Raw genomic sequence first — 25,466 nt, 5'->3', positions numbered from 1 at the left:
CTCCCCCCCCCCACCCCCTTGGTTCTTCTTCTCTTGCCTTAAGCCTAAAGAAAGAAAGAAAGAAAGAAAAATACACCACTCCCTTCTGAAGTATTTAAAAGTAAGAAAGGAAGAAAAAAAATGAAAGGGCCCCCCTTCTCTTGTCTCTCGCATGAACTAGTAAAGCAGGCAAAAAAAAATTATATATATATATATGGTGTTACTAGTATGGAACTAGTTAACCTTTAACAATTTATGCTGATGTCACACTGAGCATGAGTACTGATTAATCCCAGCCTTTTCTGTCCCCCCCCCCCCCGGAAAAAATTTTTATTGAGGGGGGTGGGGGGGGGGGGAAGTATAAGAAAAAAGAAATAATTTAGAGCAGCCATCTTTGTTTTATGCAGAAATCTTTCTCTTTCAGTTCCCCCCCAGTGCCAGGAATATACAAATATTGTTCATCTATGCAATGAGCTGAGAGATTCAAACAAGCAACAATAAGGAGAAAAATTAAGGGGGGGGAAATCTTTTTGTTGTTGTGGCTGTTTTGGATTGATTGGGGGGGCTGTTTTTTTTTTTGTTAACCTCAAGGAAGAGGTGTGTGTGTGTGTGGTGGTGTGTGGGGGGGTGACTTAAAAATCAAGCCAGCCATTTTGTTTTTTTTTTTTTCAATAAAGAAAGGGGTGGGGGGGGGATTTTTTTTCCCTTTTTTTTCCCTCCTGGGGGGGTCTGTTTTAAAATAATTTAAGGGCGGCCATTTTTGTTCCTTGCTCTTGTGGCAAATATTATGCTGAGCTGCCCCCTTAGAATTTAAATATATTTTAAACTTCTCTCTTCCTCTCCCCCCCACTTTTATATTTTTAAAGTGGGGGAGGGGAAAAAGTTAAGAGGTTTTTTTTTTCCCTCTCTTTTTTTTGAATTCATGGGACTTTTTCATGCAGTTCTTTTTTTCTTTTTTTTTTTTTTGTGACTGAGGTGATCTGAACGGGGGGGAAAGGATTTTTGTGTGTGGTGAAGGGGGGTTGTTCCCCCCCGTCTCTCTCTGTGTGTGTCCCTGCCCCCCCCCCCACCAGCACCACCATGGCTTCCCCTCTGAGGGAGGACGAGGAAGAGGAGGAGGAGATGGTGGTGTCTGAGGTGGAGGGGGATGAAGAAGAAGAGGAGGAAGAGGAGGAGGAAGAAGGAGCAGGGGACAACAGCCCAAGCGACATATTCCCGCCTGCTGCTGCTCCACTGGCACCAGCACCAGCAGCATCAACTCCACCAGCAGCTGCGGTTCCTCCAGGTAAACAAGCCCCCTTCCCCCCGAGCAGGGCGCCAAAACACCCCCCCTCCCCCTCCAACGGCTTTGGAACTTTCGGGGGGAGGCATTGTTTGTAAACAACCAACGGCTGTGGAACGTTGAGGGGCCGAGAGTTCTGACTTCCGAGGCTTCCCCCCCCCGCCGCGCGCGCGCCGCTGCCCAACGGCTTTGGAACGTTGAGGGGCCGAGAGTTCGCGGCACCCCCCCTTCCCCCACTGCCCAACGGCTGTGGAACGTTGAGGGGCCGAGAGTTCACCCCCGCAGGCGCGCACGCTGCCGAGAGGGGAGAGTTTCCATCCCCCCCTTCCCCTCTTTGGATCGTTGACGGGCCGAGAGTTCCGACCCCCCCGCCCCCATGCGCCCGCGCTGCCCAATGGCTTTGGAACGCTGAGGGGCCGAGAGTTCAGCCCTCCTCCCCCCCGCGCGCGGCTTAACGGCTTTGGAACGTTAAGGGGGACCCCGAGAGTTTCTACTCCTCCCCACACGCACCTCTCGCGCGCTGCCTAACAGCTTTGGAACGTTGAGGGGGCCCCCCGAGAGATTCTAATGGCCCCCCCGCGTTTCGAACGTTCAGTATGGGGGAGGGGTACAGGCAAGCCCCCCTCGACTTGGTTTTCAGGGCCCCTCCCCCACCCGAAGTGGCCTCAGTGGGGCCCGATGCGCCTCCATGGATTCCAATAGAGAACAGGATCGCCCCCCCCCCCCGAATGTGGGGTGGCCCTGATTGCTTAGCAACACAGCCCCCCTTCACCCTTCTCCATTAAAGCCCTGGAGGCTACCCTCAAAGTGCTCCCCCACCCCCTGCCAGCCCCTGTGAGGCGGTGAGCACCCCCAGGGTTGAGGGTTTCCCCGGCCAGCAGATAAAAAGGGCACCGTGGCAGACAGGACCGGGCACATGGGGTCCATTGACAGGGAGGGAACCTCGAGGGACCAGCTGATGGCATTTGCCAGCGGGCTGGGAGAGCGCTTTGGTGCCCTTCAGCATCAGATCAGCTGGAACGAGGTGGCGTGGGGGGTCAGTAACCTGTGGGGCGTGGCCTGCTGGCATTAGGGGCGGTAGGTGGCATTTGGCCCTCTGACTAGTGGTGGTCTCCAGAGGATGTAATCTCAGGGTGTAGGGAGCAGATGGGGCCAAACACTCAACCCGATTTAGTGCCCTGCCGGATGGGCCGCCTCGGGTATGATGCAAGGGAGAGAGCGTTGGACTCTGTGCAGCGTCAGGACGTATTGGGAGAGCAAGTGGCTCCGCTGTCCATGGGACATGGCCACGGTGGTTACCTAAATGTGGGTGTGGTGGTCTCTGGTGGGGTGGGGGTCAGTAGCCACAGCTTGTGTGGAGGGGACTTTGTACCCCTCATGATAGTGTTACCTCACCTGCGATGGGAGTAAAGGGTGCCTTAAGGGATGGGGCTAATTGCCCTCAACAGGAGTGGACGGGGTCAGGGCCAGGTTGGCGATGGTGGGAGCGGAGGATGAGGTGAGGACAGGGTTAATGGGCTGCAGTGGCAGTGGGTGGGGTCAGGACCATGTTGGCGATGGCAGGAGTGGAGGGTGACGTGAGGACAGGGTTAATGGGCTGCGGTGGCAGTGGGTGGGGTCAGGGACAGGTTGGCGATGGCGGGAGCGGAGGGTGAGGTGAGGACAGGGTTAATGGGCTGCGGTGGCAATGGATGGGATCAGGGCCAGGTTGGCGATGGCGAAAGCAGAGGGTGAGCTGAGGACAGGGTTAATGGGCTGTGCTGGGAGTGGGTGGAATTAGGACCAGGTTGGCGATGGCGGGAGCGGAGGGTGACGTGAGGACAGGGTCAATGGGCTGCGGTAGCAGTGGGTGGGGTCAGGGCCAGGTTGGCGATGGCGGGAGCGGAGGGTGAGGTGAGGACAGGGTTAATGGGCTGTGGTGGCAGTGGGTGGGGTCAGGGCCAGGTTGGCGATGGCAGGAGTGGAGGGTGAGGTGAGGACAGGGTTAATGGGCTGCGGTGGCAGTGGGTGGGGTCAGAGCCAGGTTGGCGATGGTGGGAGCGGAGGGTGGGATGAGGACAGGGTTAATGGGCTGTGGTGGCAGTGGGTGGGGTCAGAGCCAGGTTGGCGATGGCGGGATTGGAGGGTGAGATGAGGACAGGGTTAATGGGCTGCGGTGGCAGTGGATGGGGTCAGGACCAGGTTGGTGATGGCGGGAGCGGAGGGTGAGGTGAGGACAGGGTTAAGTGGAAGGCAGGGTAGTAGGTGGGGTCAAGACTAGGGTGAATATGGCGGGGACCTTTTGCAATATGCATCAAATGCCGTGTTTTGCGAGTTTACCTTCACTTCAGTTGTTGCCCTAAGACCAGTCCATATTTCCCCTGTATAACTGACCTGCTCCCTGCTCTGGGGCACCCATTATCTTGGTATCGGAGTCCTGCATGGTTTAAAAAGGAAATTTTAAATGTCAGTGAAATCACAGGGATGTAACCAAAGGGTGTTGTCCATTAAAATTGGAGAGTATTTTCCTGCTGCCAAACAAATCTCTACCCAGATTCGCTTTGATTTTCTCTCCCTTATTTAGAAAACCTCAGGCGTGGGGGGGAGGGGAAGGACGCTTAAGGAATCGAAGGAGCAGAGAAATAAGGAAGTGTGGGCGTAAGATTGCACCGGTTCTCCCTCTCCCTTTATCGTTGGCATAATTATTAATTTATTTCTATGACAGTAACACCTGGATGCCCTAATCATGGATCAAGGCTGTGGGTACCTAGGCTGTGGGTACCTGCCTAACATATAGATGGTCTGTCGCCAGAGTTTACAACCTAAGTCTTCAGCCTTCCAAAGACTTGTCGTTTGCCGTGCATCACGTGAAAGACGTGCAAGTCTTTTGCCTTCGTCTAAATGGACAATCTCTGCTCCAATCCTATTATTCTCAGCAGTAGGGTCTTTCCGCCCATTGATTGGTCATAATGATCAGTGCATCGAGAGAGAAAAATATGCTTATTAGTTTCAGCCTTGTAGGAAAAGGATTTGTGACTTGGAAAAAAAAAAAAGTGTGTGTGGCGGGGGGAATAATGTCAATATCTTTCTGTCACCAAATTTGATTTCCAGGTCCCCAAAGTCACTTTGCTTTCTCTTGATTTAATAAATGCGTTAATTTTAATGTTGGGCCGGGGGAGTGGAAAGACAGCTGTCTCCCCCGACCTTCTTTCTTAGCATTCCCTGAGTGACTGAAAAACGTGATCGCTACGTATAGAAAAAACATGTTCAGTAGTTTTGAAGCATGGGGCCTGGTCTACGCTGGGGTGGGGGTCGATGTAAGATACGCAACTTCAGCTATGGGAATAGCGTAGCTGAAGTCGACGTATCTTATTTCGACTTACCTCCTGTCCTTACGGTGCGGGATCGACGGCTGCGGCTCCCCCGTTGACTCTGCTACCGCCGCTCGCCCTGGTGGAGTTCCGGAATCGACGGGAGTGCGTTCGGGGATCGATATATTGCGTCAACGTGATATATCAATCCCCGATAGATCGATCGCTACCCGCCAATCTGGCGGGTAGTCTGGACATACCCTAAGTGTCTGATCCTGGAGATGCTTGGGTGGGTAGCTTTGCTCATGGAAATAGTCCCATTGGCTTTAGAGTGTGAGTCAAATTCCTTGTGTTGTGTGTTACATCATGACCGGAAGATGTGTGGCTTGAGATCTGCATTCAAATCCTGCCTCTGCCAGTGGCCTTGCTAGGTCACCTTGAGTGAACCGCTTCCCCACCCTGTGCCTCGGTTTCCCGCTCTGTGAAATGAGGCTAAAGATACTGTTGACTTGCTTTGGAAAGTGCTTTGAAATCGACTGAAGAAAATAGATAAGAGCTGGGGATAATTATTATATGAGAAAGTGGAGGAAAGATTTGCAGGTTTACGACCTAACATGTGTGGCTAAGTTAAAGAAAGGCAAAGATGATTCCCCATTGTGAATACTGAGTTTAAAAAAAATTAACACTAGAGAGGGAGAAAAACAATCACTTTATTTTCTTTTGATCAAGAAAAGCCACTTTCAGTGAAAAGGAAAAGGTGTGTGTGTGTGTGTCTGTGTGTGTGTGTGTGTGTGTGTGTGTGTGTTTTTAAGCTCCAGGATTTAAAATAGAGTCTCCTCTCTCCCGCTTTTCAAAATGGTCAGAAATCGATGTTTAAAAGCAGCGTTGCTTCATCATGAAAGCGGTGTCCCCTCAATCTTTAAATCTACCTCCCGATTCTCCACCTGTAACACTGAGACGCTTAAGCGAAAGAATCCAGAACCGTTCATAAAATGACCGTATGGCCTTGCTTTTTGTTTATTTGTATTCAAGTACAGGCTGCTGAACAGAGATCAGGGCCGCCTTGAGCTAGGCCTTGTATTGAGTAGGCGCCGATCCTGCAAGGCTTTTCAGCATTTATCATGAAAATCCTGGCTGTGTTGAAATCAGTGAGGATTTTGCCTTTGTCCTCAATGAAGCCAGAATTTCGGCCATAATTTTTTGACTTCCAAACTCCTCCAGACCAGGAAGGTAGAAGATCACAGGTTGATTGTTTTTCCCAGAGCCCTGAAAACATCCGAACTCTGGTGCTGATTCTGGAAAGACTTAAACATGTGCATAACCATGTGGATAGCTAAAGTCACTGATCGAAGTGGGACTCCTTGTGTGATCAGAATTAAGCACCTGATTAAGTCTTCACAGGATTGGGTACCTGCAGAATGTAACACCGTGGTGCCCGCTTCAGCGCTAGTCTAAGAAGCAAGTTCCTGATTTGATGAGGTGCTGAAGGCTCACCATTTGTACTGAAGTCTGCTGGACCGGCAGGTGCTCAGCACCTTTGCAAATCAGACCACTAAAGTTGGCAGGGGGGTCTTTATAATTGCTCCCCCCAAAAGGGGCACTTTAAGTAGTATTTCCACGTAAAACAACCACATGGAAATTCTTACGGGATCTGAGAAACGAGGGGATACGTTTAGCCCCTGATCCTGTGATTGATGACGGATCCAGCTGGAGGATTGGCGGCCTTGGTTGCTTTCCAGCATGAAATCTCTTCCAACGTAGCTGTCCCCTCTCCTGAGTAGAGCACTGGGAACTCCACCAGGTTTCCTTGGCAAGAGTTTTCCTCACATTGGTCTTAAAGCGGTGGCTAATCCAGCTCATTGTCTGAAATTCGGGAAGGTCTCAGTAACCTACCTACTCCTGCACTGGGTCTCTGATCTCTCCCGGCCCCCCAGCATTTCCTTGTCAGCTGGTGTCCCTGTGGATTTATACCCCATAACAGACTATTCTCTGAGGGCGAAATTTGCAAAGGGGTTCCGCATCCTACCTGGGAACAAGGGGGAACAGGTGGGCTTTACGCACTTCTGAAAATCTGCCTGCTTCAGTCAATTGCTTAACGGGGGACCTGAGCGCTTTCTGAAAATCTCCCTCGTAGCCTGTATTTAATTCGGCAGAGTTCCCGAGGTCCAGAATCCCTCCCTGACTGGCGAATTTCTACCTTGGGGACAATGATTTTTAAAGCCACTGTTAAAAATAAGAAGGACCTATTCCCCTGCCCCAGTGGAAATGGCCTCTGTTAACTGCCGTAGATAAAGGATCTGTTCTTGGTTTGCTTGTCTTTTGTTTAAATTTAAATATGCAAGTGGGGTGGAAAAGACATCTGTAGTGAATGAGATGAAGATTCTTGAGTCTTTCTTTGTTTCGGGTTACAGTGAAATAACTCTTGATTTCTGGTTTTAATTAAATCTCCATCCCCGCCATCCCTTGTCGCGTTATATAATATCTATGTGTGTGCATGTATTTTATATATTATATATATATATATAATTTTTTTTTCCAAGGTAGGGAGTGAAATGTCACGTGTGTGGAAATTTCTAGTTGATTGCCTGCCAAAATACCCATCTCGGCTGCGCATGTGCATCAATATTATGATTAGGGCGGGGGGGGGAGAATCTGAAAGGGGCGAGGGGGGAAAAAAAAAAAAGAAAAGATTGATGGCAGGATTAGAAATTGACGGGATTGAGGGGCGGTAAGGAGGCATCACGGCCTGCCCCGCTCCCCTCGGCTTTGTGAATTACATCCCACCGGGAACTGAGCAGCGGCTGAATGCAACCAGGTGATTCAAACCCAGAGGGCTGAAGAGATAATGTGGTATTGTCAGAAGAAACTGGGACATAGCCAGATGCGTTAGACAGAAGGGGCTGGCGGCTGAGCCGGGCTCCGACAGGAATCTAGGCGGGGAGGGTGCGAAGCCGAGTCCACCCCGTTGGCTGTGCCTCCGTTTTATTTTATTTTTATTTTTTTGCATTTTGATTTGCAAGGCAAAAGAGCTGGTGGTGTCAGCATACGGGGTGTGTGCACGCCTGTGGGTGTGTGTATGCCTGTGGGTGTGTGTGTCTGTGTGTGTCAGAGGGCTGTGTTGTCATTTCTAACCTAGCAGGGCATCCCCTGTCGAGGTGACTGGCATCATCTGACGGGTCATTCCTCTCTGTGCTGCTGAGTTCATGTTTGCCTTGCAGCTGGCCAATGTCTCTCTCCCGTGGCCAGCCTGCTGTGTGAAGTTGCCAAAGGATTATTAGATGAGGAATCCACCCTGAGTAGGTGGTCGGCAGGCTCCTGCATAAACCAGTGCATTTGTCTTGTCTTCCCTGAGGTTGTTTTACCCCCCTTCCTCCCCTCGCAGGCCAGGGAAATCCATTATCTTCTTTTGTAAATCCAGGCTCACCAAGGCCTCGATCATCCAGCAAGTGGGACCCACTCAGATGCTTTGTTAGTTCGGGGCCTGCGGGCGAAGACGCGGCGGTGTGAATTTAGAGCCGGTGAAGGGTATTAGTTTGGGATCCCGTAGCGGACAGGTACAGTGGGATCAGTGTGCTTAATCTGTGACCTAGAGAGACCCTCTCTGGGGGCTTGAGCCGTGACCCCGTTTAGTTCTTGACCTCTGTCAAAAGACAGCCAGTTAGTGCCAGCTGTGATTTATGCGTCCGCCTGCCCCACGGGGAGCCAGGCTAAGAACCCGCCAGCTTGTAGGGTCACTGAACAGCCGGCGGATAACGACACGGGCTTGATTTGGACGGATGAGCTAGAGGAGAAAGGCTCTGCATGCCGGGGAGGGAACTCCCGATCCGGGAGATGGACACGCTGGTGTCTGATCCTGTCTGTCCCGGGCAGGAATTTGGAGCAATCAAATTTTTTAATTGCTCCGCTCCAGCTCCTGCATAAAACCTACGGGTCCACGCTCCAGCTCCGGGCTCCGCTCCAAAGCTCTGGTCCCGGGGGCCCTGAGTCCCTTAAACATCCCGACGGCTCTGTGGGGAAGGGACATGTCGTTATCCCCAGAACTGAGGGCCACAGGGATCGATGTTTTTTTGGTGCCAAAATCCCATTAATTCCAAATGCCTGTAAAAATCTGGGTCTCAGTGACTTAGCCAGGGTCGTATCAGAAGTCTGTGTTGGGAATTGAACTCAGATCTTCTGATTCGTAATCAAAAGCTTTACCCGCAAGAGCCTCCTTCCTCTGCTTAAACCTAACTTTTAGGGGTCTGTCCTGTAAAGTGCCGAGGGCCTTTGGCTCACGGCAGGAAGTGCTCCCTGCTCAAGGTGTAAGGCGGGGAGTTGGGGCGCTTGGAGCTATGGAACAGTTTGAATCCAGCCCAGGTGCTGTTGGGGTGTCCACCAGTGGCGTGCGGGGAAGCGCGGACTCACCTCTCCGTTGTTCTCAAGTGTCTCAGTTTTTGTTTAAAAAAACCCAACTCTATCGGGGAGGGGAAGGGGACAAACCTTGACAATGTGAGGTGAGTGTATGACTCCTGAATTTGCAGAGAGCCTGCGCCCATTGGTCTGAGAGAGCAGAGCTTCCCCACGTGCAAGCGACGGTGCCTTCTTAGCTTATGCACAACATGCTGTGGGTGGTGGGTTACCAGGATTCATCACCGAATTTGGTCTGGTTGTTGGCTCATTAGCTTCCTCAGCCCAGGGAAGCGCGCGACGGGAACGATGATCTATGCCCCCCAGTGATGCAGCCTGGGGGGGACAGCTCAGTTAGGAAATGGATAGCTCAGTGATTTGAGCAGTGGCCTGCTAAACCCAGGGTTGTGAGTTCAATCTTTGAGGGGGCCATTTAGGGATCTGGGGCAAAAATCTGTCTGGGGATTGGGCTTGCTTTGAGCAGGGGATTGGACTAGATGACCTCCTGAGGTCCCTTCCAACCCTCATATTCTATGGTTCATTCCTTTATGATGGCGGCCCATTGTGTGAAGCGAGTGCAGCGTTCTCAAAAGTCCCACCCGAGCGCCTGTGTCAGACGAAGTGGTTGTAATGCTCCTTCTGGCCTCCAAAACGGACTCCTGGGCCCTGTCGCTGGCCATCCCAGCGTTGAGGCCTGGCTGGGTTGTGCCTGTGTCTGTTTGCTAATTATCTTCTGTCTCCAGGGCTGCCAATCTGGCAATTTCACTGACAGCAAATTAAAAAAAAAAAAGGATCAAAACCCCATTGCCCTAGGTGCGAGGAATTTGGCTGAGTGTTGGTGGCTGGGATTCTGGTCTTGCTGGTTTGAGCGCGGGTTTTCTAGAGGTGATGCTAGATGTTCTGCGTTAGTCACGCTTGGGGAACGTTCCCCACGGTCTCCAGTCAAGTAGGTGGAGAAACGGCTCACGGCGGGGGGGCGCGGGATGAAGCGTGAGAATGGCTATCTAATTGTTGTTCAGCTGGCTGTCTTGTGACATTAGCATGGCCCCATTACGTCTGGCCTCCCTGAGCTCATCAGAGCTTCTGCAGAGGAGAGCAGACAGTTAAACAGCTGACCAAAAAAAGGTGCAGAGGGACCCATTCACACCAGCGGAGCGACATTGGGGTGAGTGAGAAGAGAACAGGGGCGTGCTGCATCCCACAAGCTCTGTCTTATTTTGCCGGTATGCTGAGGATGGCACTGCAAAACTCTTGCGCCATTTCCTGATTTCCTTAAATCCTCAGCTCCTGGAGTCATGTGATTAGGTGAGACTTTCAGCTGTGGTTGTTTGAAAATAGCAAGTTGTGACCTCTCTCGGTTGTGGGGGAAAGCTTAAAAACATAAAACCGGGCGGGGGTGGGAGGAACCCTGGATTTATTATTTATTTTTTAAATCTCAGGATATATTTTTTTTTTTTTTTAAGTCGACCTCATGATTTTCTTTGCGGCCTGACTCATGGCTTTTGAAGGCTTCGGCTTGGCAGTGTCCAGTGGATTAAAAAAAAATCCCCTTTTCCCAAGGTCTGGCTTCTGTCATTCATACTACCCTGAGCCACAGGCAAGGGAGCCAAAATCTCTTTCCTCTGCTCTTCGGCACATAACTCAGAGCTTTGCTTGTTTCAAACCGCCGTCGGCCTTGCCAGGATCCCGGTCGTCTGACATTCGATAGCTGCTCCGAGGTGATTGACTCATGGGTTTGCTGCTGCTGGCTTCGCCAGATGTGGTCCGTCTTGGGCTATGGTTCCATCAGATCTCACAAGCTGGGTAGGACTCGGGGGGACAGAGGCGCCAAGGTCGCAGCGGGGGAAGTGGTATTAGAGGAGAGAATGGTGATGGGAACAGTTCACTTCCTGTCTCAAACTCTGTCACGGTGTCGCTTGGCTCCACCCTCTCAGAGGTGGCTGCATTTTGGTAAAGCAGGGGAGACGACGGCGGAGCGTTAGAGCTTCGAACCGTGAATGTCTTGTCAACGAGTCAGGCATGTAAGTTACCATCGGGTCTGCCACGGTGCTGGGGTTTTTTGGGGTTCTTCACACTCCTGGCTTAGATTTGCAGCGGGGTCCCTCGGCTGACTGCCTTGGAGAGACCTAGAGACTTCTTGGAGTTTAAGGCGGAAGGATCATCTACTCTGACCTCCTGTGGTCTCACCCGGTTACGCCTGTAGTGAGCCCAATGACTTTAGTTAGACCAAAGCATCTCGATGTTGCATTAGCAGGAGCGTCATAAGCCAGACACAGGAAGTAATTCTTCCGCCCTACTCCGCGCTGATACGGCCTCAGCTGGAGTCTTGTGTCCAGTTCTGGGTGCCTCATTTCAGGAAAGATGGGGACGGATAGGAGAGAGTCCAGAGAAGAGCAACAAAAATGATGAGGGGTCTAGAAAACATGAGGGAAGATTGAAAAAATTGGGTTTGTTTAGTCTGGAGAAGAGAAGACTGAGAGGGGACATGATCACAGTTTTCAAGTACATAAAAGGTTGTTACAAGGAGGAGGGAGAAAGATTGTTCTCCTTAACCCCAGAGGATAGGACAAGAAGCAACGGGCTTAAATTGTAGCAAGGGCGGTTTAGGTTGGACATTAGGAAAAACTTCCTAACTGTCAGGATGGTTAAGCTCTGAAATAAATTGCCCAGGGAGGTGGTGGAGTCTCCATCATTGGAGGTTTTTAAGAGCAGGTTGGACAAACACCTGTCAGGGATGGTCTAGATAATAGTTAGTCATAGAATCATAGAAGATCAGGGTTGGAAGGGACCTCAGGAGGTATCTTAGTCCAATCCCCTGCTCAAAGCAGGACCAATCCCCAACTAAATCATCCCAGCCAGGGCTTTGTCAAGCCAGGCCTTAAAAACCTCTAAGGAAGGAGATTCCACCACCTCCCTAGGGAACCCATTCCAGTGCTTCACCACCCTCCTAGTGAAAAAGTTTTTCCTAATATCCAACCTAGACCTCCCCCACTGCAACTTGAGACCATTGCTCCTTGTTCTGTCATCTGCCACCACTGAGAACAGTCTAGATCCATCTTCTTTGGAGCCCCCCTTCAGGTAGCTGAAGGCTGCTATCAAATCCCCCCTCATTCTTCTCTTCTGCAGACTAAATAACCCCAGTTCCCTCAGCCGTTCCTCATAAGTCATGTGCTCCAGACCCTAATCATTTTTGTTGCCCTCCGCTGGACTCTCTCCAATTTTTTCACATCCTTCTTGTAGTGTGGGGCCCAAAACTGGACACAGTACTCCAGATGAGACCTTACCAGTGCCGAATAGAGGGGAATAATCACGTCCCTCCATCTGCTATCAATGCCCCTACTTATACAGCCCAAAATGCCTTTGACCTTCTTGGCAACAAGGGCACACTGCTGACTCGTATCCAGCTTCTCGTCCACTGTAACCTCTAGGTCCTTTTCTGCAGATGGTCTAGTTGTCCTCTCTAGGTCTTTTCCAGCCGTACGGTTCTGTGATGCGTTGGGGCTCGGGTCTGCGAGGGAGTAGCTTGCAGGTGTAACTTTGCCTGCCAGATCCCCATATTTTTGTCTACTGTGAAATTGACAACGGGGTGGGGGAGGGGTGTGAAATGACCAGCTGGGTCGGCCTAGAAACCATAATTTCGCTTTACGCAAGGCCCGAACTCATGTCTGATGCTGTGTATTTATTATTTTGCAAGAGAAGAGTAACGGGTAAATATCTGTTTCACCCTAAAAGCCCTAATAATGGTTGGTTTTCCACAGCTGCATGGATCAGTAGCACGACCCTAGGGAAGGAATAAATACCAGAACACAGCTGTCTGCCCTTTGGTGAAATAACAGGGTCCTCGGAGTAAATATAGCATTTAGCCGGGGGGGGGGGGGGGAGGGATTGCATGGGCGTATCTCTGCTGCTGGAAATCCGTTGCCAGCTGTGAGGAGGAGGAAGATGCATTCTGACCTGGTGCGGCCTTGCTTTGGAGACGCATGTCAAGGCTTGAAAGTTAATTTGGAGGAAGGGAGGGTGAGAATCGAAAGCGCTGTCGCTGTTCCTGACAGGGAGGTTTTGTGGAACAGCTATTCCGCTCAATTTCCCTATGTAAATAATCCTTAATAGATAACGTGTGACTCCATCCCTAGGAGGCTTTCTGGGTTGGCACTGGCTTCTCTGTGACTTACGCGGTACTTGAAGGAAATCGTTGGACCGGGGTGAAATGCCAAAAGCTGCTCTTCCTGTGGTGCAAATGCCGTTACGGAAAGAGAACGTTTCCCGGTTCTTTGCTCCTGACGTCAGTTATTCTCAGCAGCGTCGACTGGGAACGCCAAAATTTGCAAGGAGCCCAGTAACTTAGTGCAGTTAGGACAACGACTCCGAGCCAATCTCATGCTTCAGGGCTCCGGCCAAGTTGCCTGCAGGGGTTAGGAAGGAATTGATGCGCAATTGGTATTGGGGAGTGGGAACCACTTTCCCCTGGGGCATCAGAGATCGCCAGGGCTGGAGATGGGACATTGAGCACAGTGGGCCGGTGCTTTGATGTTGTGCGAATAATCCGCTTTCTAGCTGCCTGGCTGGTGCATCTGATTGGCCCTTTTGGCCTTAAACTCTAACTGGACAGGGTGCTGGACTGGCATTAGGCCTGGCTCTGCTGCTGACCCGCTGTGCGTCGGTGGGCGAGTCATTCCCATGCCTGGTGCCTCAGTTTCCCCTTCTCTGCTGATTTCGATTGTAAGCTCTTTGGGACGGGGACTTGTCTCTGACGAGGTATTTGTGCAGCTCCTGGCACAGCGGGGGCCGTGGTCTCAGCTGGGGCCTGCCGATGCTTTCCGTATTATTGCAAAAAACAAACAAGAATAACACTCCCTCAAAACGCCAGTGGAGAGGATTTGGCGTGTTTGAATAATGAATGGCCACCCAATGGTTTGGAACCACGACTATCCAGCCAGGTTTGGTTCACTAGCCAGGGGAGCTGCGTCTACGTAAAGCTGGTGCAGGAAAGAAATGGAATTGAGCCCGTTGTTTCGTTGAAGGCCAGTTAGATCATGTAATCTGGCCTGTCCAACGCGGGCCCATCTATTTCCCTTGCACTCAGAGAAATGTCATTTTACCCGTTCACCGTACAAAAACCAGTGCTCACCCGCTGAAACGCAGAGGCAGCTGGTTTAGTACAAAGAAAAGGAAGTCCGGATAGCTCAGTCAGTAGAGCATCAGACTTTTAATCTGAAGGTCCAGGGTTCAAGTCCCTGTTCGGGTGAGTCTCGCTTTTGCCAAGAAGGCTAATGACATTTTGGGCTGTATAAGTAGGGGCATTGCCAGCAGATCGAGGGACATGATCGTTCCCCTTTATTCGACATTGGTGAGGCCTCATCTGGAGTACTGTGTCCAGTTTTGGGCCCCACACTACAAGAAGGATGTGGAAAAATTGGGAAGAGTCCAGCAGAGGGCAACAAAAATGATTAGGGGGCTGGGGCACATGACTTATGAGGAGAGGCTGAGGGAACTGGGATTGTTTAGTCTGCAGAAGAGAAGAATGAGGGGAGATTTGATAGCTGCTTTCAACTACCTGAAAGGGGGTTCCGAAGAGGATGGATCTAGACTGTTCTTAGTGGTACCAGATGACAGAACAAGGAGTAATGGTCTCAAGTTGCAGTGAGGGAGGTCTCGGTTGGATATTAGGAAACACTATTTCACTAGGAAGGTGGTGAAGCACTAGAATGGGTTCCCTAGAGAGGTGGTGGAATCTCCTTCCTTAGAGGTTTTTGAGGCCTGGCTTGACAAAGCCCCTGGCTGGGATGATTTAGATGGGGATTGGTCCTGCTTTGAGCAGGGGGTTGGACTAGATACCTCCTGAGGTCCCTTCCAACCCTGATAGTCTATGATTCTAAGTCATTTTTTTGCATGATTAATCTGTGGAACTCCTTGCCAGGGGATGTGGCGAAGACCAAAAATATACCTGGGTTCCCAAAAAGTTCACGGAGGATAGGTTCATTGGTGGTTCCTAGCCAAGATGGTCCGGGACGCAACCCCATGCTCGTGGTGACCCTAAACCGCAGGCTACCAGAAGTGGTAGAGCACAGTGGGTCACAGCATAATTGTCCTGTATGCTCCCCCAGCGCGCTAGCTCAGGCCACTGTTGGAGTCAGGATACTAGGTTAGTTGTAGCGAGGTCTGGCACCCTTATGACTTCAGGATTGTGCAGGAGAGAATGAATGGGGAGCTAAGGTTGACGCCGGCCGAGAGATTCAAACTGTTCCCCTGCGGCTCTTTGGCCTGCCGTTCACCTCGGAGGTCCCTGCGCGTCCTCAATGCGGTGGCTTCGAGTGGCTGCAAAATGCGATGAGCCGGGCTCTGAGCCCAGTTCCTTGGGGGCCTGTAATCCGTGCCCGGCAGGTGTGGAGAACAGATGGCAGCTCCGGGCCCGCGGGATGGTGCGGCTGTGTTCAGGGGCTCTCGGCTTATTAGTGCCTGGCCCCGGCTGCTCAGAGGCGAGGATTCTAGGCAGGGTGGATTGTAGGGGTGGGCGAAGAGGGAGCCGGGGGGGGAAGACAGTTTGCTTCAGCATGTCAGCAAGACGCACAGAAACCTGGTGCCGGCAGCCCGCTCCCCGGTGCTGACTTACTTATCTTTTCTTTCCCCCCGGCTCTGCAGACGAAGAAGATGGGGATCTCAGGAACCTGGAGAGCGCCCTGGGCGTCAAGAAGAAGAAAAGGGGTCCCCGCAAACAGAAGGAGAACAAGCCGGGGAAGCCCCGGAAGCGCAAAAAATTAGTAAGCAGTTTGCCGGGCGGCCGACTCGTCGGGGGCGGGGCAGCTGGAGGCGGGTGTGGTGTGATCTCAGACGGGGAGGGAGCAGCGGGTGTGAGGGTGGGGCGGGTTGATCTTGGACAAGGAGGGGAATCTATGTGGGGACACAGTCCTTTTTGAGCTCGGTGGGCTGATCTTGCCGCCGAGCTGCGTTTATCGGCCCTGCCCGTCTCTTCAGCCCGAGAAGGCTCAAACCCCACGCCCAGAATCCGTTCGGCCTCTTTATTGGGGGCAGCATGTATTGGTGGTGCAGGATCCTATTCCCAGCTCTGACACTGGATAACCTGGAGCAAATCACTCCCTCCTCCTCCCCACCCCCACCGTGCCTCAGTTTCCCCATCTGCGAACTGATGCCGACCTTGTTTGTGAAATGCTTTGAGATCTACTGATGAAACGCATAACAGCCGGGGCACATGAGAGATTTTCCCCCTCAAATCCTCCCAGCCGGTTCGACTGAGATTGACATCCGCCTTGTCCCCGCTGGGAGCTGTTGTGTTCCTCGCCAATTAGCTCCCTCTTGACTTTGCCCCTCTCGCCCCTCAGGTGAGTGAGGATGAGTTTGAGTCGGACCGGGAGGAGTTCCGGGAGAAGTCGGAGAGCGGGAGCAGCGACTATGGAGGGGTAGCCAAGAAGAAGCGGCGGAAGCACCGGGAGAAGAAGGAGAAAAAGACCAAACGCCGGAAAAAGGTGGATGGTGATGCAGGCCAGAAAGTAAAGGTACAGAGCAGCGATCCACCCCCCGCTGCTGGCCGAGCTCTCTGGGGTGAAACCCCCTACCCCGGTGGCCCTCTGCACGTATAGGGGAAATCATCGCCTGGATCCGTTTCACGGGCTGGAGCTGATATTCCCATAGACTGTGAAGCCAGATGGGGCCACCAGGTTTCATAGAATAGAATATCAGGGTTGGAAGGGACCTCAGGAGGTATTTAGTCCAACTCCCTGCTCAAAGTAGGACCAATCCTCAGACAGATTTTTGCCCCAGATCCCTAAATGGCCCCCTCAAGGATTGAACTCACAACCCTGGGTTTAACAGACCAATGCTCAAACCACTGAGCTATCCCTCCCCCAATTCAGTCCAACCTCCTGTCTAGCACAGGCCAGTCACTTCCACCCACTTACCCCTCAACTGAGCCCAAAGACCTAACCATCTCCAGAGACTAACCCGGCAGAGACCGAGATACCCCCACTGCCTGATTTCCCTGCCCTGGCAGGGGATTGATGAGGCAAGATGTCCCCGGAGGATCCCAACAGGCGGTCCACCCCCAAACCTGACGAGCCGTTGGACCCTGCGTGAACAGGGCGGCTGGAGAGAGGGATTCCCAGAGCCGTGGCGGGAGAGCTTAACTGGATTTTAGCGAGCGCTGTTTGGGAGCTTGCCTCAACTCCTTGCTATCCTGTGCATGCAATGAACCGAAGCAGCGGGCCACGGAACGCACACAAATGGACGGCGTGGTTAGATCGGCCTGGGCTGACAGCTGCTTCGCTCTGGACAGAGGCCTGTTTGCTAGCAAACTTCTGCCTCAAAATCTGCTTTTTGGCTGATGTTTGGAAAGGGCACAAGGGACATCAGGAGTTAGGTGCATAAACTCTGGTAGGCCCTTCAGCCATTCCAAAGCACCTGCTCTTTCTCAAGATAACTCCCCTATTAGCGGAGTTTCCCTCCTCCCTGTTGTTTCGAAGCTGAGTTTGCCTTGGGACAGAAATCGCCCTTGTCCAAAGCGCTCTGGAACTGCCGTTCTGTCGGACAAGGTGCGGGGCAAATGGATGGCGTTGGGGAAATCCCAAATCTGAAATTGTCCACCAGCAAAATGTTGTGGGTTTGGGGAGAATTTTCCTTTCAAAACCACATTTTTTCTTTTTAATTAAAAATAGTTTGTTCCGATGTTCAGCTTTGGGATTTGGGTTTTTTTTCCCTCTTTCACCCTTTGATTAACCTCCCTGAGAAAAAGTGGAAAGAACCCCCTCCCCAAAACGGGAAATCTGAAAATGGAAAACGGCAACGAAGCAACTGTTTTTTAGTTGAGACCTAGGACAGGCAGGGAACGCCTGAGTCACCAAGTTCGTGTCAGCTACGGCAGGCCCCCAATCAGACACTGGGCAAGGTCCGTCTTCAGACTCATTCGGCTGTCTCCCTCGTGCCCCCCACTGGAAGGCCGTTCCTGACCCTCCCTTCCTCTGATGGGTATAATTCTGCTTCGGAGCTCCAGCCTCAGTTAATCCCCATCTGTTCCACCAAAAATTGAAGTGACATTTCTCATTTTGATTTTCCCGCTTTGGGAGAAATGAAGCATTTAGTCAGTTTTGACAAAATCACATTTTCCAGTGGGAAGTTTTGCATGTGGAAAAAATCGGGAGTGTTTGAAAAGTATAGATTCAGTGGCACCAAAACATTTAACAAATTTGCATCCATTTTGCCAAATAGTTTTGGTCCCCAAGCAAAGTAACAAACAAAAAATTCCTAGGAACAAAAAAAAAGCTGAAAAATTCAAACTGTTTCTAAACGACTTTTCATCTAATACACCTCTACCCCGATATAATGTGACCCGATATAACACAAATTCGGATAGAACGCGGTAAAGCAGTGCTCCGGGGAGGGGGAGGGCTGCGCACTCAGGGGGATCAAAGCAAGATCGATATAACGCAGTTTCACCTCTAACGCGGTAAGATATTTTGGCTCCTGAGGACAGCTTTCTATCGAGGTAGAGGTTCATTGAACAAAAATGGTAAATAGGGCTCAAAACTGAAATGAAACATTTTGATTTTTTCAGTTGAAAGCGATTTTCTATTTCTTCATTTCCTGTTGTTTTACTCTGAAAAAATCCAAAATGTTTTGGAAAAAAAAAAGTTTGCAGATGAAACGTTTGATTTTTGTTTTCTTCGAAACAACTTTCAAAATTTCCCTTCGTTTTATTTTTTTTTTTAAATGAAACCTGATGGAAATCGAAACCAATCATTTCATTTCCGGGCGAGCAAAAAGTTGCGTTGGACCCAAAACCGTTGGGTGTTTTTTTTTTTTTTTTTGGAGATGCCGAGAAGTTTGAAAAACTTTATTGCCCATGAACTGGAAAACCGAGAAAGGTCCCCGCTCTTGTTGGGTTTAGTACGTGGCTGGCCATGCGCTAGACAGGAGGCTGTGCTGCATGATTTGGTAGAACCTTCTGGCCGTGAATGCTATGGCTCTATTTTGCCCTCTCCCTTTTGCTGCTAATTACTGGATCCTTGGCAATTCAGTATGGATGCTCCATTATATCCTGTCTCTAGCAGGGACGTAGGAGAATGGTAGATCTCTCAGGACTGGATTCTTTAGGATGCTTCTTTGGTGGTCCCTCACGCTTCCTCTCCACGTGCCAATCCTGGGAAACCTCCCACTGGGAGGGCAGGGGTGTATCCTCCTCTTTGGATAGGATCTGGCTAACGGGGAGCTTTTGGCTTGCTCAGCAGGTGGAGCAGAAGTCCTCGGCCCAGCTGCTCATGACCTGGGGGCTGGAAGACGTGGACCACGTATTCTCCGAGGAGGATTATCACACGCTCACCAACTACAAAGCCTTCAGCCAGTTCATGAGGTAAGATCCTGGAGTCTTCGGATTTCCCACTGAATCAGGCTGTAGGGTGGACAGTGGGTGGCAGCTAGGAGTCAGGACACCTGGGTTCTGTTCATGCCCCTGCCCTGTCATTTGACCTCAGGTGGGTCGTCTCCCCTCCCACCCGTTGTCTGGACAGAGAGGAAGGTTTCTGGACAGGAACTGTACCTCATGCAGCGCCCGGCAGGCCTTCGTTGGGATCTCTATGGGGTGGTGGGCCCCATATCTTGGTCAGGTGGGTCTGTCCGGTGCCTGGTGTGATGGGGTCCTGATCTTGGCCAGGGGGGTCTGTGCAGCGCCCAGCACGACGGGGCCCCGACAGTGCAGCACTGAGCTCATGAGCTCGTTAGTAGTGCCTAATGGGGGTGCATGGAACTGCTCTAGAGCATCTCTGTTCTGGCGGTGGGGTGCTGCCCCAGGTCTGCCTACCCTATGGCTGGGGAGGAGAAGGATGAAAAGGCTCCCCCAATCCCTAAAATATATCCCCGCTGCTGATCACGACCCTGGACCAAGCCGTCGCCGTCTCCCTCTGCCCCAGCCCCCTTGGCGGCAGCTGCCGCCAGCAGATCCTGAAGCGGGAGGAGGAAGTGGATCCAGTCTCAACTCCCCCCACGCTCGGAAGCACCAGCTGTTCGGGGAGAAGGAACCCCAAGAAGACCGGTATCCTGTGTCAGTGGAGCCAGGGCTGATTGACACCAGCTAGGATCTGGCCCCATTGACTCCAACGGAGAGACGCCCATTGACACTGGCTGGGATCTGGCCCCGTTGACTCCAACGGAGAGACGCCCATTGACACCAGCTGGGGATCTGACCCCATTGACACCAGTTGGGGTCTTTCCTCTGTCGACCCCTGTCACTCTTCAGCCCGCTGTGCTAGGCCCGGAGGAGGGTCAGCCAGGAGACACGGGCTCTGCCATGCCGTCATTACCCCGATGACGCCCCAGCAGCCCGCCTCCGTCATGCCTCACCCATCTGTAGGGACCTGGGCTGAGTGCCTGCTGGCAGAGCCCCAAGAAGCCCGGGAGAATGCCGTGGGGAGCTGGCAGGGTTCACGCTGGCGCCCTTGAGCGAGGGAGTTTGTGGCAGCCAGCTGAGGGGCTGGAGTCAGATCCTAGTCTTGCCAGGGGAGGATCTGCAGCCAAGAAGGTTTCCTTACTGCCTGGCGAGCGCAGCCGGCAGCCGTCCTGGCCGCGGAGAGCGAACACCTCCAGCCCTCCCAGAAAACCCAAGCCGGCGCCAAGTCTATTCAAGTGGAATTCCAGGCCCGGAGCGACGGGAGCCATGGCGGCTGCCAGCTGGTTCCCGGGAGGAATTAAAGGCATCGGTAGTCGCCTAATTAGCCCTCAGAGCGGGTTCCCCGAATAGCAGAAGCACTCAGACTGGAGCTGACTTCTCGGTGTTTTCCATCGGGGGTCTCCTCTCCGGCTTGGCTTCCCACAGGCCTTTGGAGCAAGCTGGGTGTCTATCGGCTCCTTTCAACTGTGTCAGCTTTGGTCCTTCCCCGGGCCCAGAGATCAGGGGAGCAGCCCTGGATAGCACTGGCGGTTGCGTTTCACCAGGTCCGTTCTTTGCACCCAGCATCCTTTGCGCCGCTGAGGAAGGGACCTGGTCGGATCCACTTCAGAGGATTGGCTGAAGCGCCGACTACTGGGGACCACCCCACAGACCTCCCAGCTGGGAGGTAGGAGATGTGGGTTCTGCCCACCTCCCCCGTGTCTCAGTTTCCCTGTTTGTAAAACAGGGATAATATTCGTCCTGGTCCTTTGCAAAGGACCCCCACCACTCAGGATGGAACAATGCTGCTGGGACCGATTGCCTCTAGGGCCCGAACCAGAATATCCCCACAAGCGGTGGCCTTTTTCCCTACTCCCCGAGGCCGTAGCTGGGCTGGGAGCGCCACCTGGTGTCTGATTTGCCAAATCAGCTCTTTCTGTGAGTTGGATCTCGAGAGGTCTGGCCTCCACTAGGCCAGTCCACTGTGGGCGGACATGGAGAACAATTGGTCCCCGTCCTTTTTATAACAACCGTCTTACGGCTTTGAAGACTGCGACCGAGTCTTCTCTTCCCAAGACCTTTCCAGACTACGGTGTCCCTTGCAGGAGTCTGATTTGTCTTGTGTACCCCCACGTTTCACTTCACTTAAAAACTACTTGCGTACAAAATCCCACATAAACATACCAAAGTGTCACAGTACGCTACTACTGAACATGTTCTGATGTTCTCATTTTCACCGATATCATTATAAAATACATCGGTTGGAATTTAAATATTGTGCATATATTTGCATATAGTCTATAGAGCAGTATATAAAGACGTCGCCGTATGACATTTTCGTTTGTACTCACGTCGCTCGTGCTTTTTATGTATGGGTGGCCACTTTATATCCGCAAACTGTGTTTGTGAATCATAGAATCATAGAAGATTAGGGTTGGAGGAGATCTCAGGAGGTATCTAGTCCAATCCCCTGCTCAACGCAGGACCAATCCTAACTAAATCATTCCAGCCAGGGCTTTGTCAAGCCAGGCCTGAAAAACTTCTAAAGAAGGAGATTCCACCACCTCCCTAGGGATCCCATTCCAGTGCTTCACCACCCTCCTAGTGAAATAGTGTTTCCTAATATCCAACCTACACCTCCCCCACTGCAACTTGAGACCATTGCTCCTTGTTCTGTCATCTGCCACCACTGAGAACAGTCTAGATCCATTCTCTTTGGAACCCCCCTTCAGGTAGTTGAAGGCTGCTATCAAATCCCTGCTCACTCTTCTCTTCTGCAGACTAAACAATCCCAGTTCCCTCAGCCTCTCCTTGTAAGTCATGTGCCCCAACCCCCTAATAATTTTTGTTGCCCTGTGAACTCTCTCCAATTTGTCCACATGTGTAGTGGGGGGCCCAAAACTGGAAGCTTGTGTAGTGGGGGGCCCAAAACTGGAAGCAATACTCCAGATGTGGCCTCACCAGTGCTGAATAGAGGGGAATAATCACGTCCCTCGATCTGCTGGCAATGCTTCTACTAATACAGCCCAAAATGCCGTTGGCCTTCTTGGCAATGAGGGCACACTGCTGACTCATATCCAGCTTCTCGTCCACTGTAATCCCCAGGTCCTTTTCTGCAGAACTGCCGCTTAGCCAGTTGGTCCCCAGCCTGTAGCAGTGCCTGGGATTCCGCATAGGTCACGTTTTTTCTAAAGCCCTGAGCGTTTTGTTGTTGTTGCTCTTCTCTGGATTCTCTCCAGTTTGGCCACGTGACTGTTAAAGCCCAAAATGGGACGCAGTCCTCCAGCTTGGCAGTGCGGAACAGTTGCCGTGTCACGATCCCTTGGCGTGCTCTGTAAAAACGGGGTGCAACTCCGAACTGATCCTTTATCAACAGGATCGGGCTGTCGTTCTAACCGGAATCATAGACGAGATCTCGGGAGGTCGCCTAGTCCAGTCCCCCGCACTCCTGGCGGAAGTAAGTATTATCTAGACCATCCCTGACGGGCGTTTGTCTAATGAAGAGGGGAATACAGATGATGTGTGTGCTACAGAGCAGAAATGCGTCACAAAGAGAGGGGGCATTGCCCCTCTTAAAACCCAGATGGTTGTTTCGATTCAGAGGAGAAATGGATGATAGAAGTCAGATATCCTCTTAGGTGCCGGGTGAGTAAAAGCGTGGGTGGTGCCTTTTTTTTTTATTGCTCTCCCTGTTCCTTCCACCTGGCTATGCCACTGCTAGCCAGCCCTGTGGCCCAAGGAGCTCTGTCCCTTGGCCTCCTCCTAGGACACGACTTCCTTTCTCTCGCTTTCCGCTGGCTTGCTGTCACTCTCTCTCTCCCACGCACACTGCAACCAAATCAATCCCATGGAAACACCCTTAGCTTTTGCTCTGCGTTGCTTTGGGCATTGGCTTCCTGTTCTTTCAACTCTCACTGCATAGAGGGATATTTAATTGCTCCTTTGGTTTAGCCCTATGAGCCTTGGCATTGGCCAGTGTTGCATGTTTCAGATGCAATAAAACCGCTATTAGAAAATACCTGCCCAGAAGGGAAATTTCATCCTCTCTATTTGTGTTTATGCCCTTTCTCCTGTCTGATGAGATCATATAAATGTCTGAGTGTGCGCAACAGGGTAGCAACTCCTCAGCCTCTCTGTGTATCCCACTACAGCGGGACAGAGCACCTCCCTGACTGGGTGTGGGCCGTCCATTTAAATGAAACGTTTGGGCTCATTTGGAATGTCGGGTCATTTCTTTTCCCTTGATGCGAACAATTCGGTGAAACCGACACCAATTCACCAAATGTTCATCGGCGACGCCAAATCCGTGGTGGGAGGGGAGGGGGGGCTTTTTGGCTGAAAATTTTTGCCCAGCGTTCTTCTAAGGGCCTCTCCTATTCCAAGTAGGTTTTGAGATGTCAGTGTTTTATCTACTAGCTGACCTATCTCTCGAGTGGGGCTTCACATGTGACTAAGTCTCCATTATCTCTGCCTAATGTGCTTCTCGCCACTTAACTAGTGCATTAGGAGGCAGGGTGGTAAATTATTCAGACTGAAGGACAGGTGTCAACATAAAAGAACAAAGAACATCCTTCTTCCCTGTTTTGCCAGCACTTAACAGACACACCCAGTGACCGAGATCAGGGTCCCTGGGGTGCAGGGTGCTGCACAGACACATAGCGAGAGAGACTGTCCCAGACCCCAAAGTGCTTACAGCCTAAATAGGCAAAACAATGGGGTGCGAGGGGAAACCGAGGCACAGAGCAGAGCAGGGAGTCTCTCGAAGTCGTGGAGCTGGGACCAGAACCCAGGCGTCCTGCGTCCCAGTCGGTCCCCCGTGCACTAGCCCATACCGCCGCCTTCTCTTGCCCTTCGTTCGTGACCTGGCCCCGTCGGGTTCCCACCGCGATTTGGGGCGTCTGGATTCTGTTGCGATACAACTCTGCAGCCGAGGCGACGGTTTGCTAACTTGCAAGCTCCAGCGGCTTGCAGTGAGTCTCCCTGCCTGGGAATTTGGAGGTCTGGGGGTTGCTGACACCCGGGACCTTTCTCTGGGCCTGTTTCCCGACGCTCTAAAGTAGAAGTACTTTACTTCAAGCAAAGCCTGTGCTGGTGCAGATTGGTATCGGTGCAGGCTCTGGCTGCTTTCTTGACTTTGTGAACACAGAAATATGCTTGTGATCCTAAAGTCTCAGCACCTTCGGTGCTGTTTTGCTGGTGAGCCGCTGTAGAGTCAGCTTCTGCTTCCTTTGCTGCCGGTGTAAATCTGGAATGTCTCCCTTGGCTTCAGGGATTGACGCCGGGGTAACGGAGGGAGAGGAATTTAACGCTCTGGGCGTTTTTCTCCTCTGACCTGGCTGTGAATCGGTTGCACTCCCAAATCGCGACTTTCATTTCAAAAGCAAAACCAAAGTCTGGCGCTTTTACGGCAGCCCAGAAAACACTTGCTTCACTCTGAGAGTTATCCAAGGCAGCCTGAGTCTGCAGAGAGCCTGAAACCAAATCCACGTTGGGTGCGAACTGCCCCTAACGTGACTGACGCAGGCACATCTGCCTGAGAGGATAGCACTGGGGGGGAGGGAGCTGCCCGGAGATTAGCTGGTGTCTGCAGAGAGCCTGAGCCAGTTGCTCAGAGACGTGTTGAACTAAGCCTGTGCATCTCCGCGGGTGCTAACTCCGATGGCAGGGACGGCATCGGCGCTGACTTTGTGGGTACGCCAGGTCTGGAGCACCCATGGGAAAGAAAATTGTGCCGGCAGCCCCGCTGACCAGCTCCTCCGCCTCCTCGCCAGCGCCTCCCACCTGCCAGTGATCAGCTGTTCGGCAGCATGCAGGAGGCGCTGGGGGGAGGCAGAGGAGTGGGAGCAGGAAGAGGCGGGGCAGGTGCTTGGGAAATAGGTGGAGCGGGGGTGGGACCTGTGGCAGAGCAGGGGCAGGAAGAGGTGGTGGGGAGAGGCGGGGCAGGGGTGGAAAGAGGTGGGGATGGAAGAGGCAGCAGGAGGGGCTTGGTGGAAAGGGGTGGAGTGGGTGCAGGGCCTGGGGCAGACCAGGGGCGGGAAGAGGCAGGGTAGGGGCAGGAGGAGGCGGAGAGGGGGCAGAGCGGGGTCGGGAAGAGGCGAGGTGGGGGCAGGAAGAAGAGGAGGGGGGCAGAACGGGGGCAGGAAGAGGCGGAGGGGGGCAG

At 52.2% G+C, this 25,466-nt stretch overlaps 1 protein-coding gene and 1 non-coding gene across 2 annotated transcripts in view; both read left to right on the top strand.

The window, feature by feature from the left end:
- The first annotated feature begins 957 nt into the window (after positions 1 to 957).
- CHD3 (chromodomain helicase DNA binding protein 3) overlaps positions 958 to 25,466 on the top strand; it is a 55,009-nt gene continuing 30,500 nt past the window's right edge. Inside the window, exons 1-4 of the mRNA XM_034757095.1 lie at positions 958 to 1,264; positions 15,577 to 15,695; positions 16,275 to 16,448; positions 19,170 to 19,294. Coding sequence (XP_034612986.1) covers positions 1,060 to 1,264; positions 15,577 to 15,695; positions 16,275 to 16,448; positions 19,170 to 19,294 — 623 coding nt within the window. The 5' untranslated portion in view covers positions 958 to 1,059. The remainder of the gene's footprint in view (positions 1,265 to 15,576; positions 15,696 to 16,274; positions 16,449 to 19,169; positions 19,295 to 25,466) is intronic.
- TRNAK-UUU lies at positions 14,110 to 14,182 on the top strand. The gene has a single exon. It is a non-coding gene; the product is annotated as a tRNA-Lys (tRNA).

The sequence above is a fragment of the Trachemys scripta genome, chromosome 25, assembly GCF_013100865.1.
Source record: "Trachemys scripta elegans isolate TJP31775 chromosome 25, CAS_Tse_1.0, whole genome shotgun sequence".
NCBI classification, from domain to species: domain Eukaryota; kingdom Metazoa; phylum Chordata; order Testudines; family Emydidae; genus Trachemys; species Trachemys scripta.
Note: the sequence above shows the minus strand (reverse complement) of the source record. Positions and strands in the feature narration are given on the sequence as shown.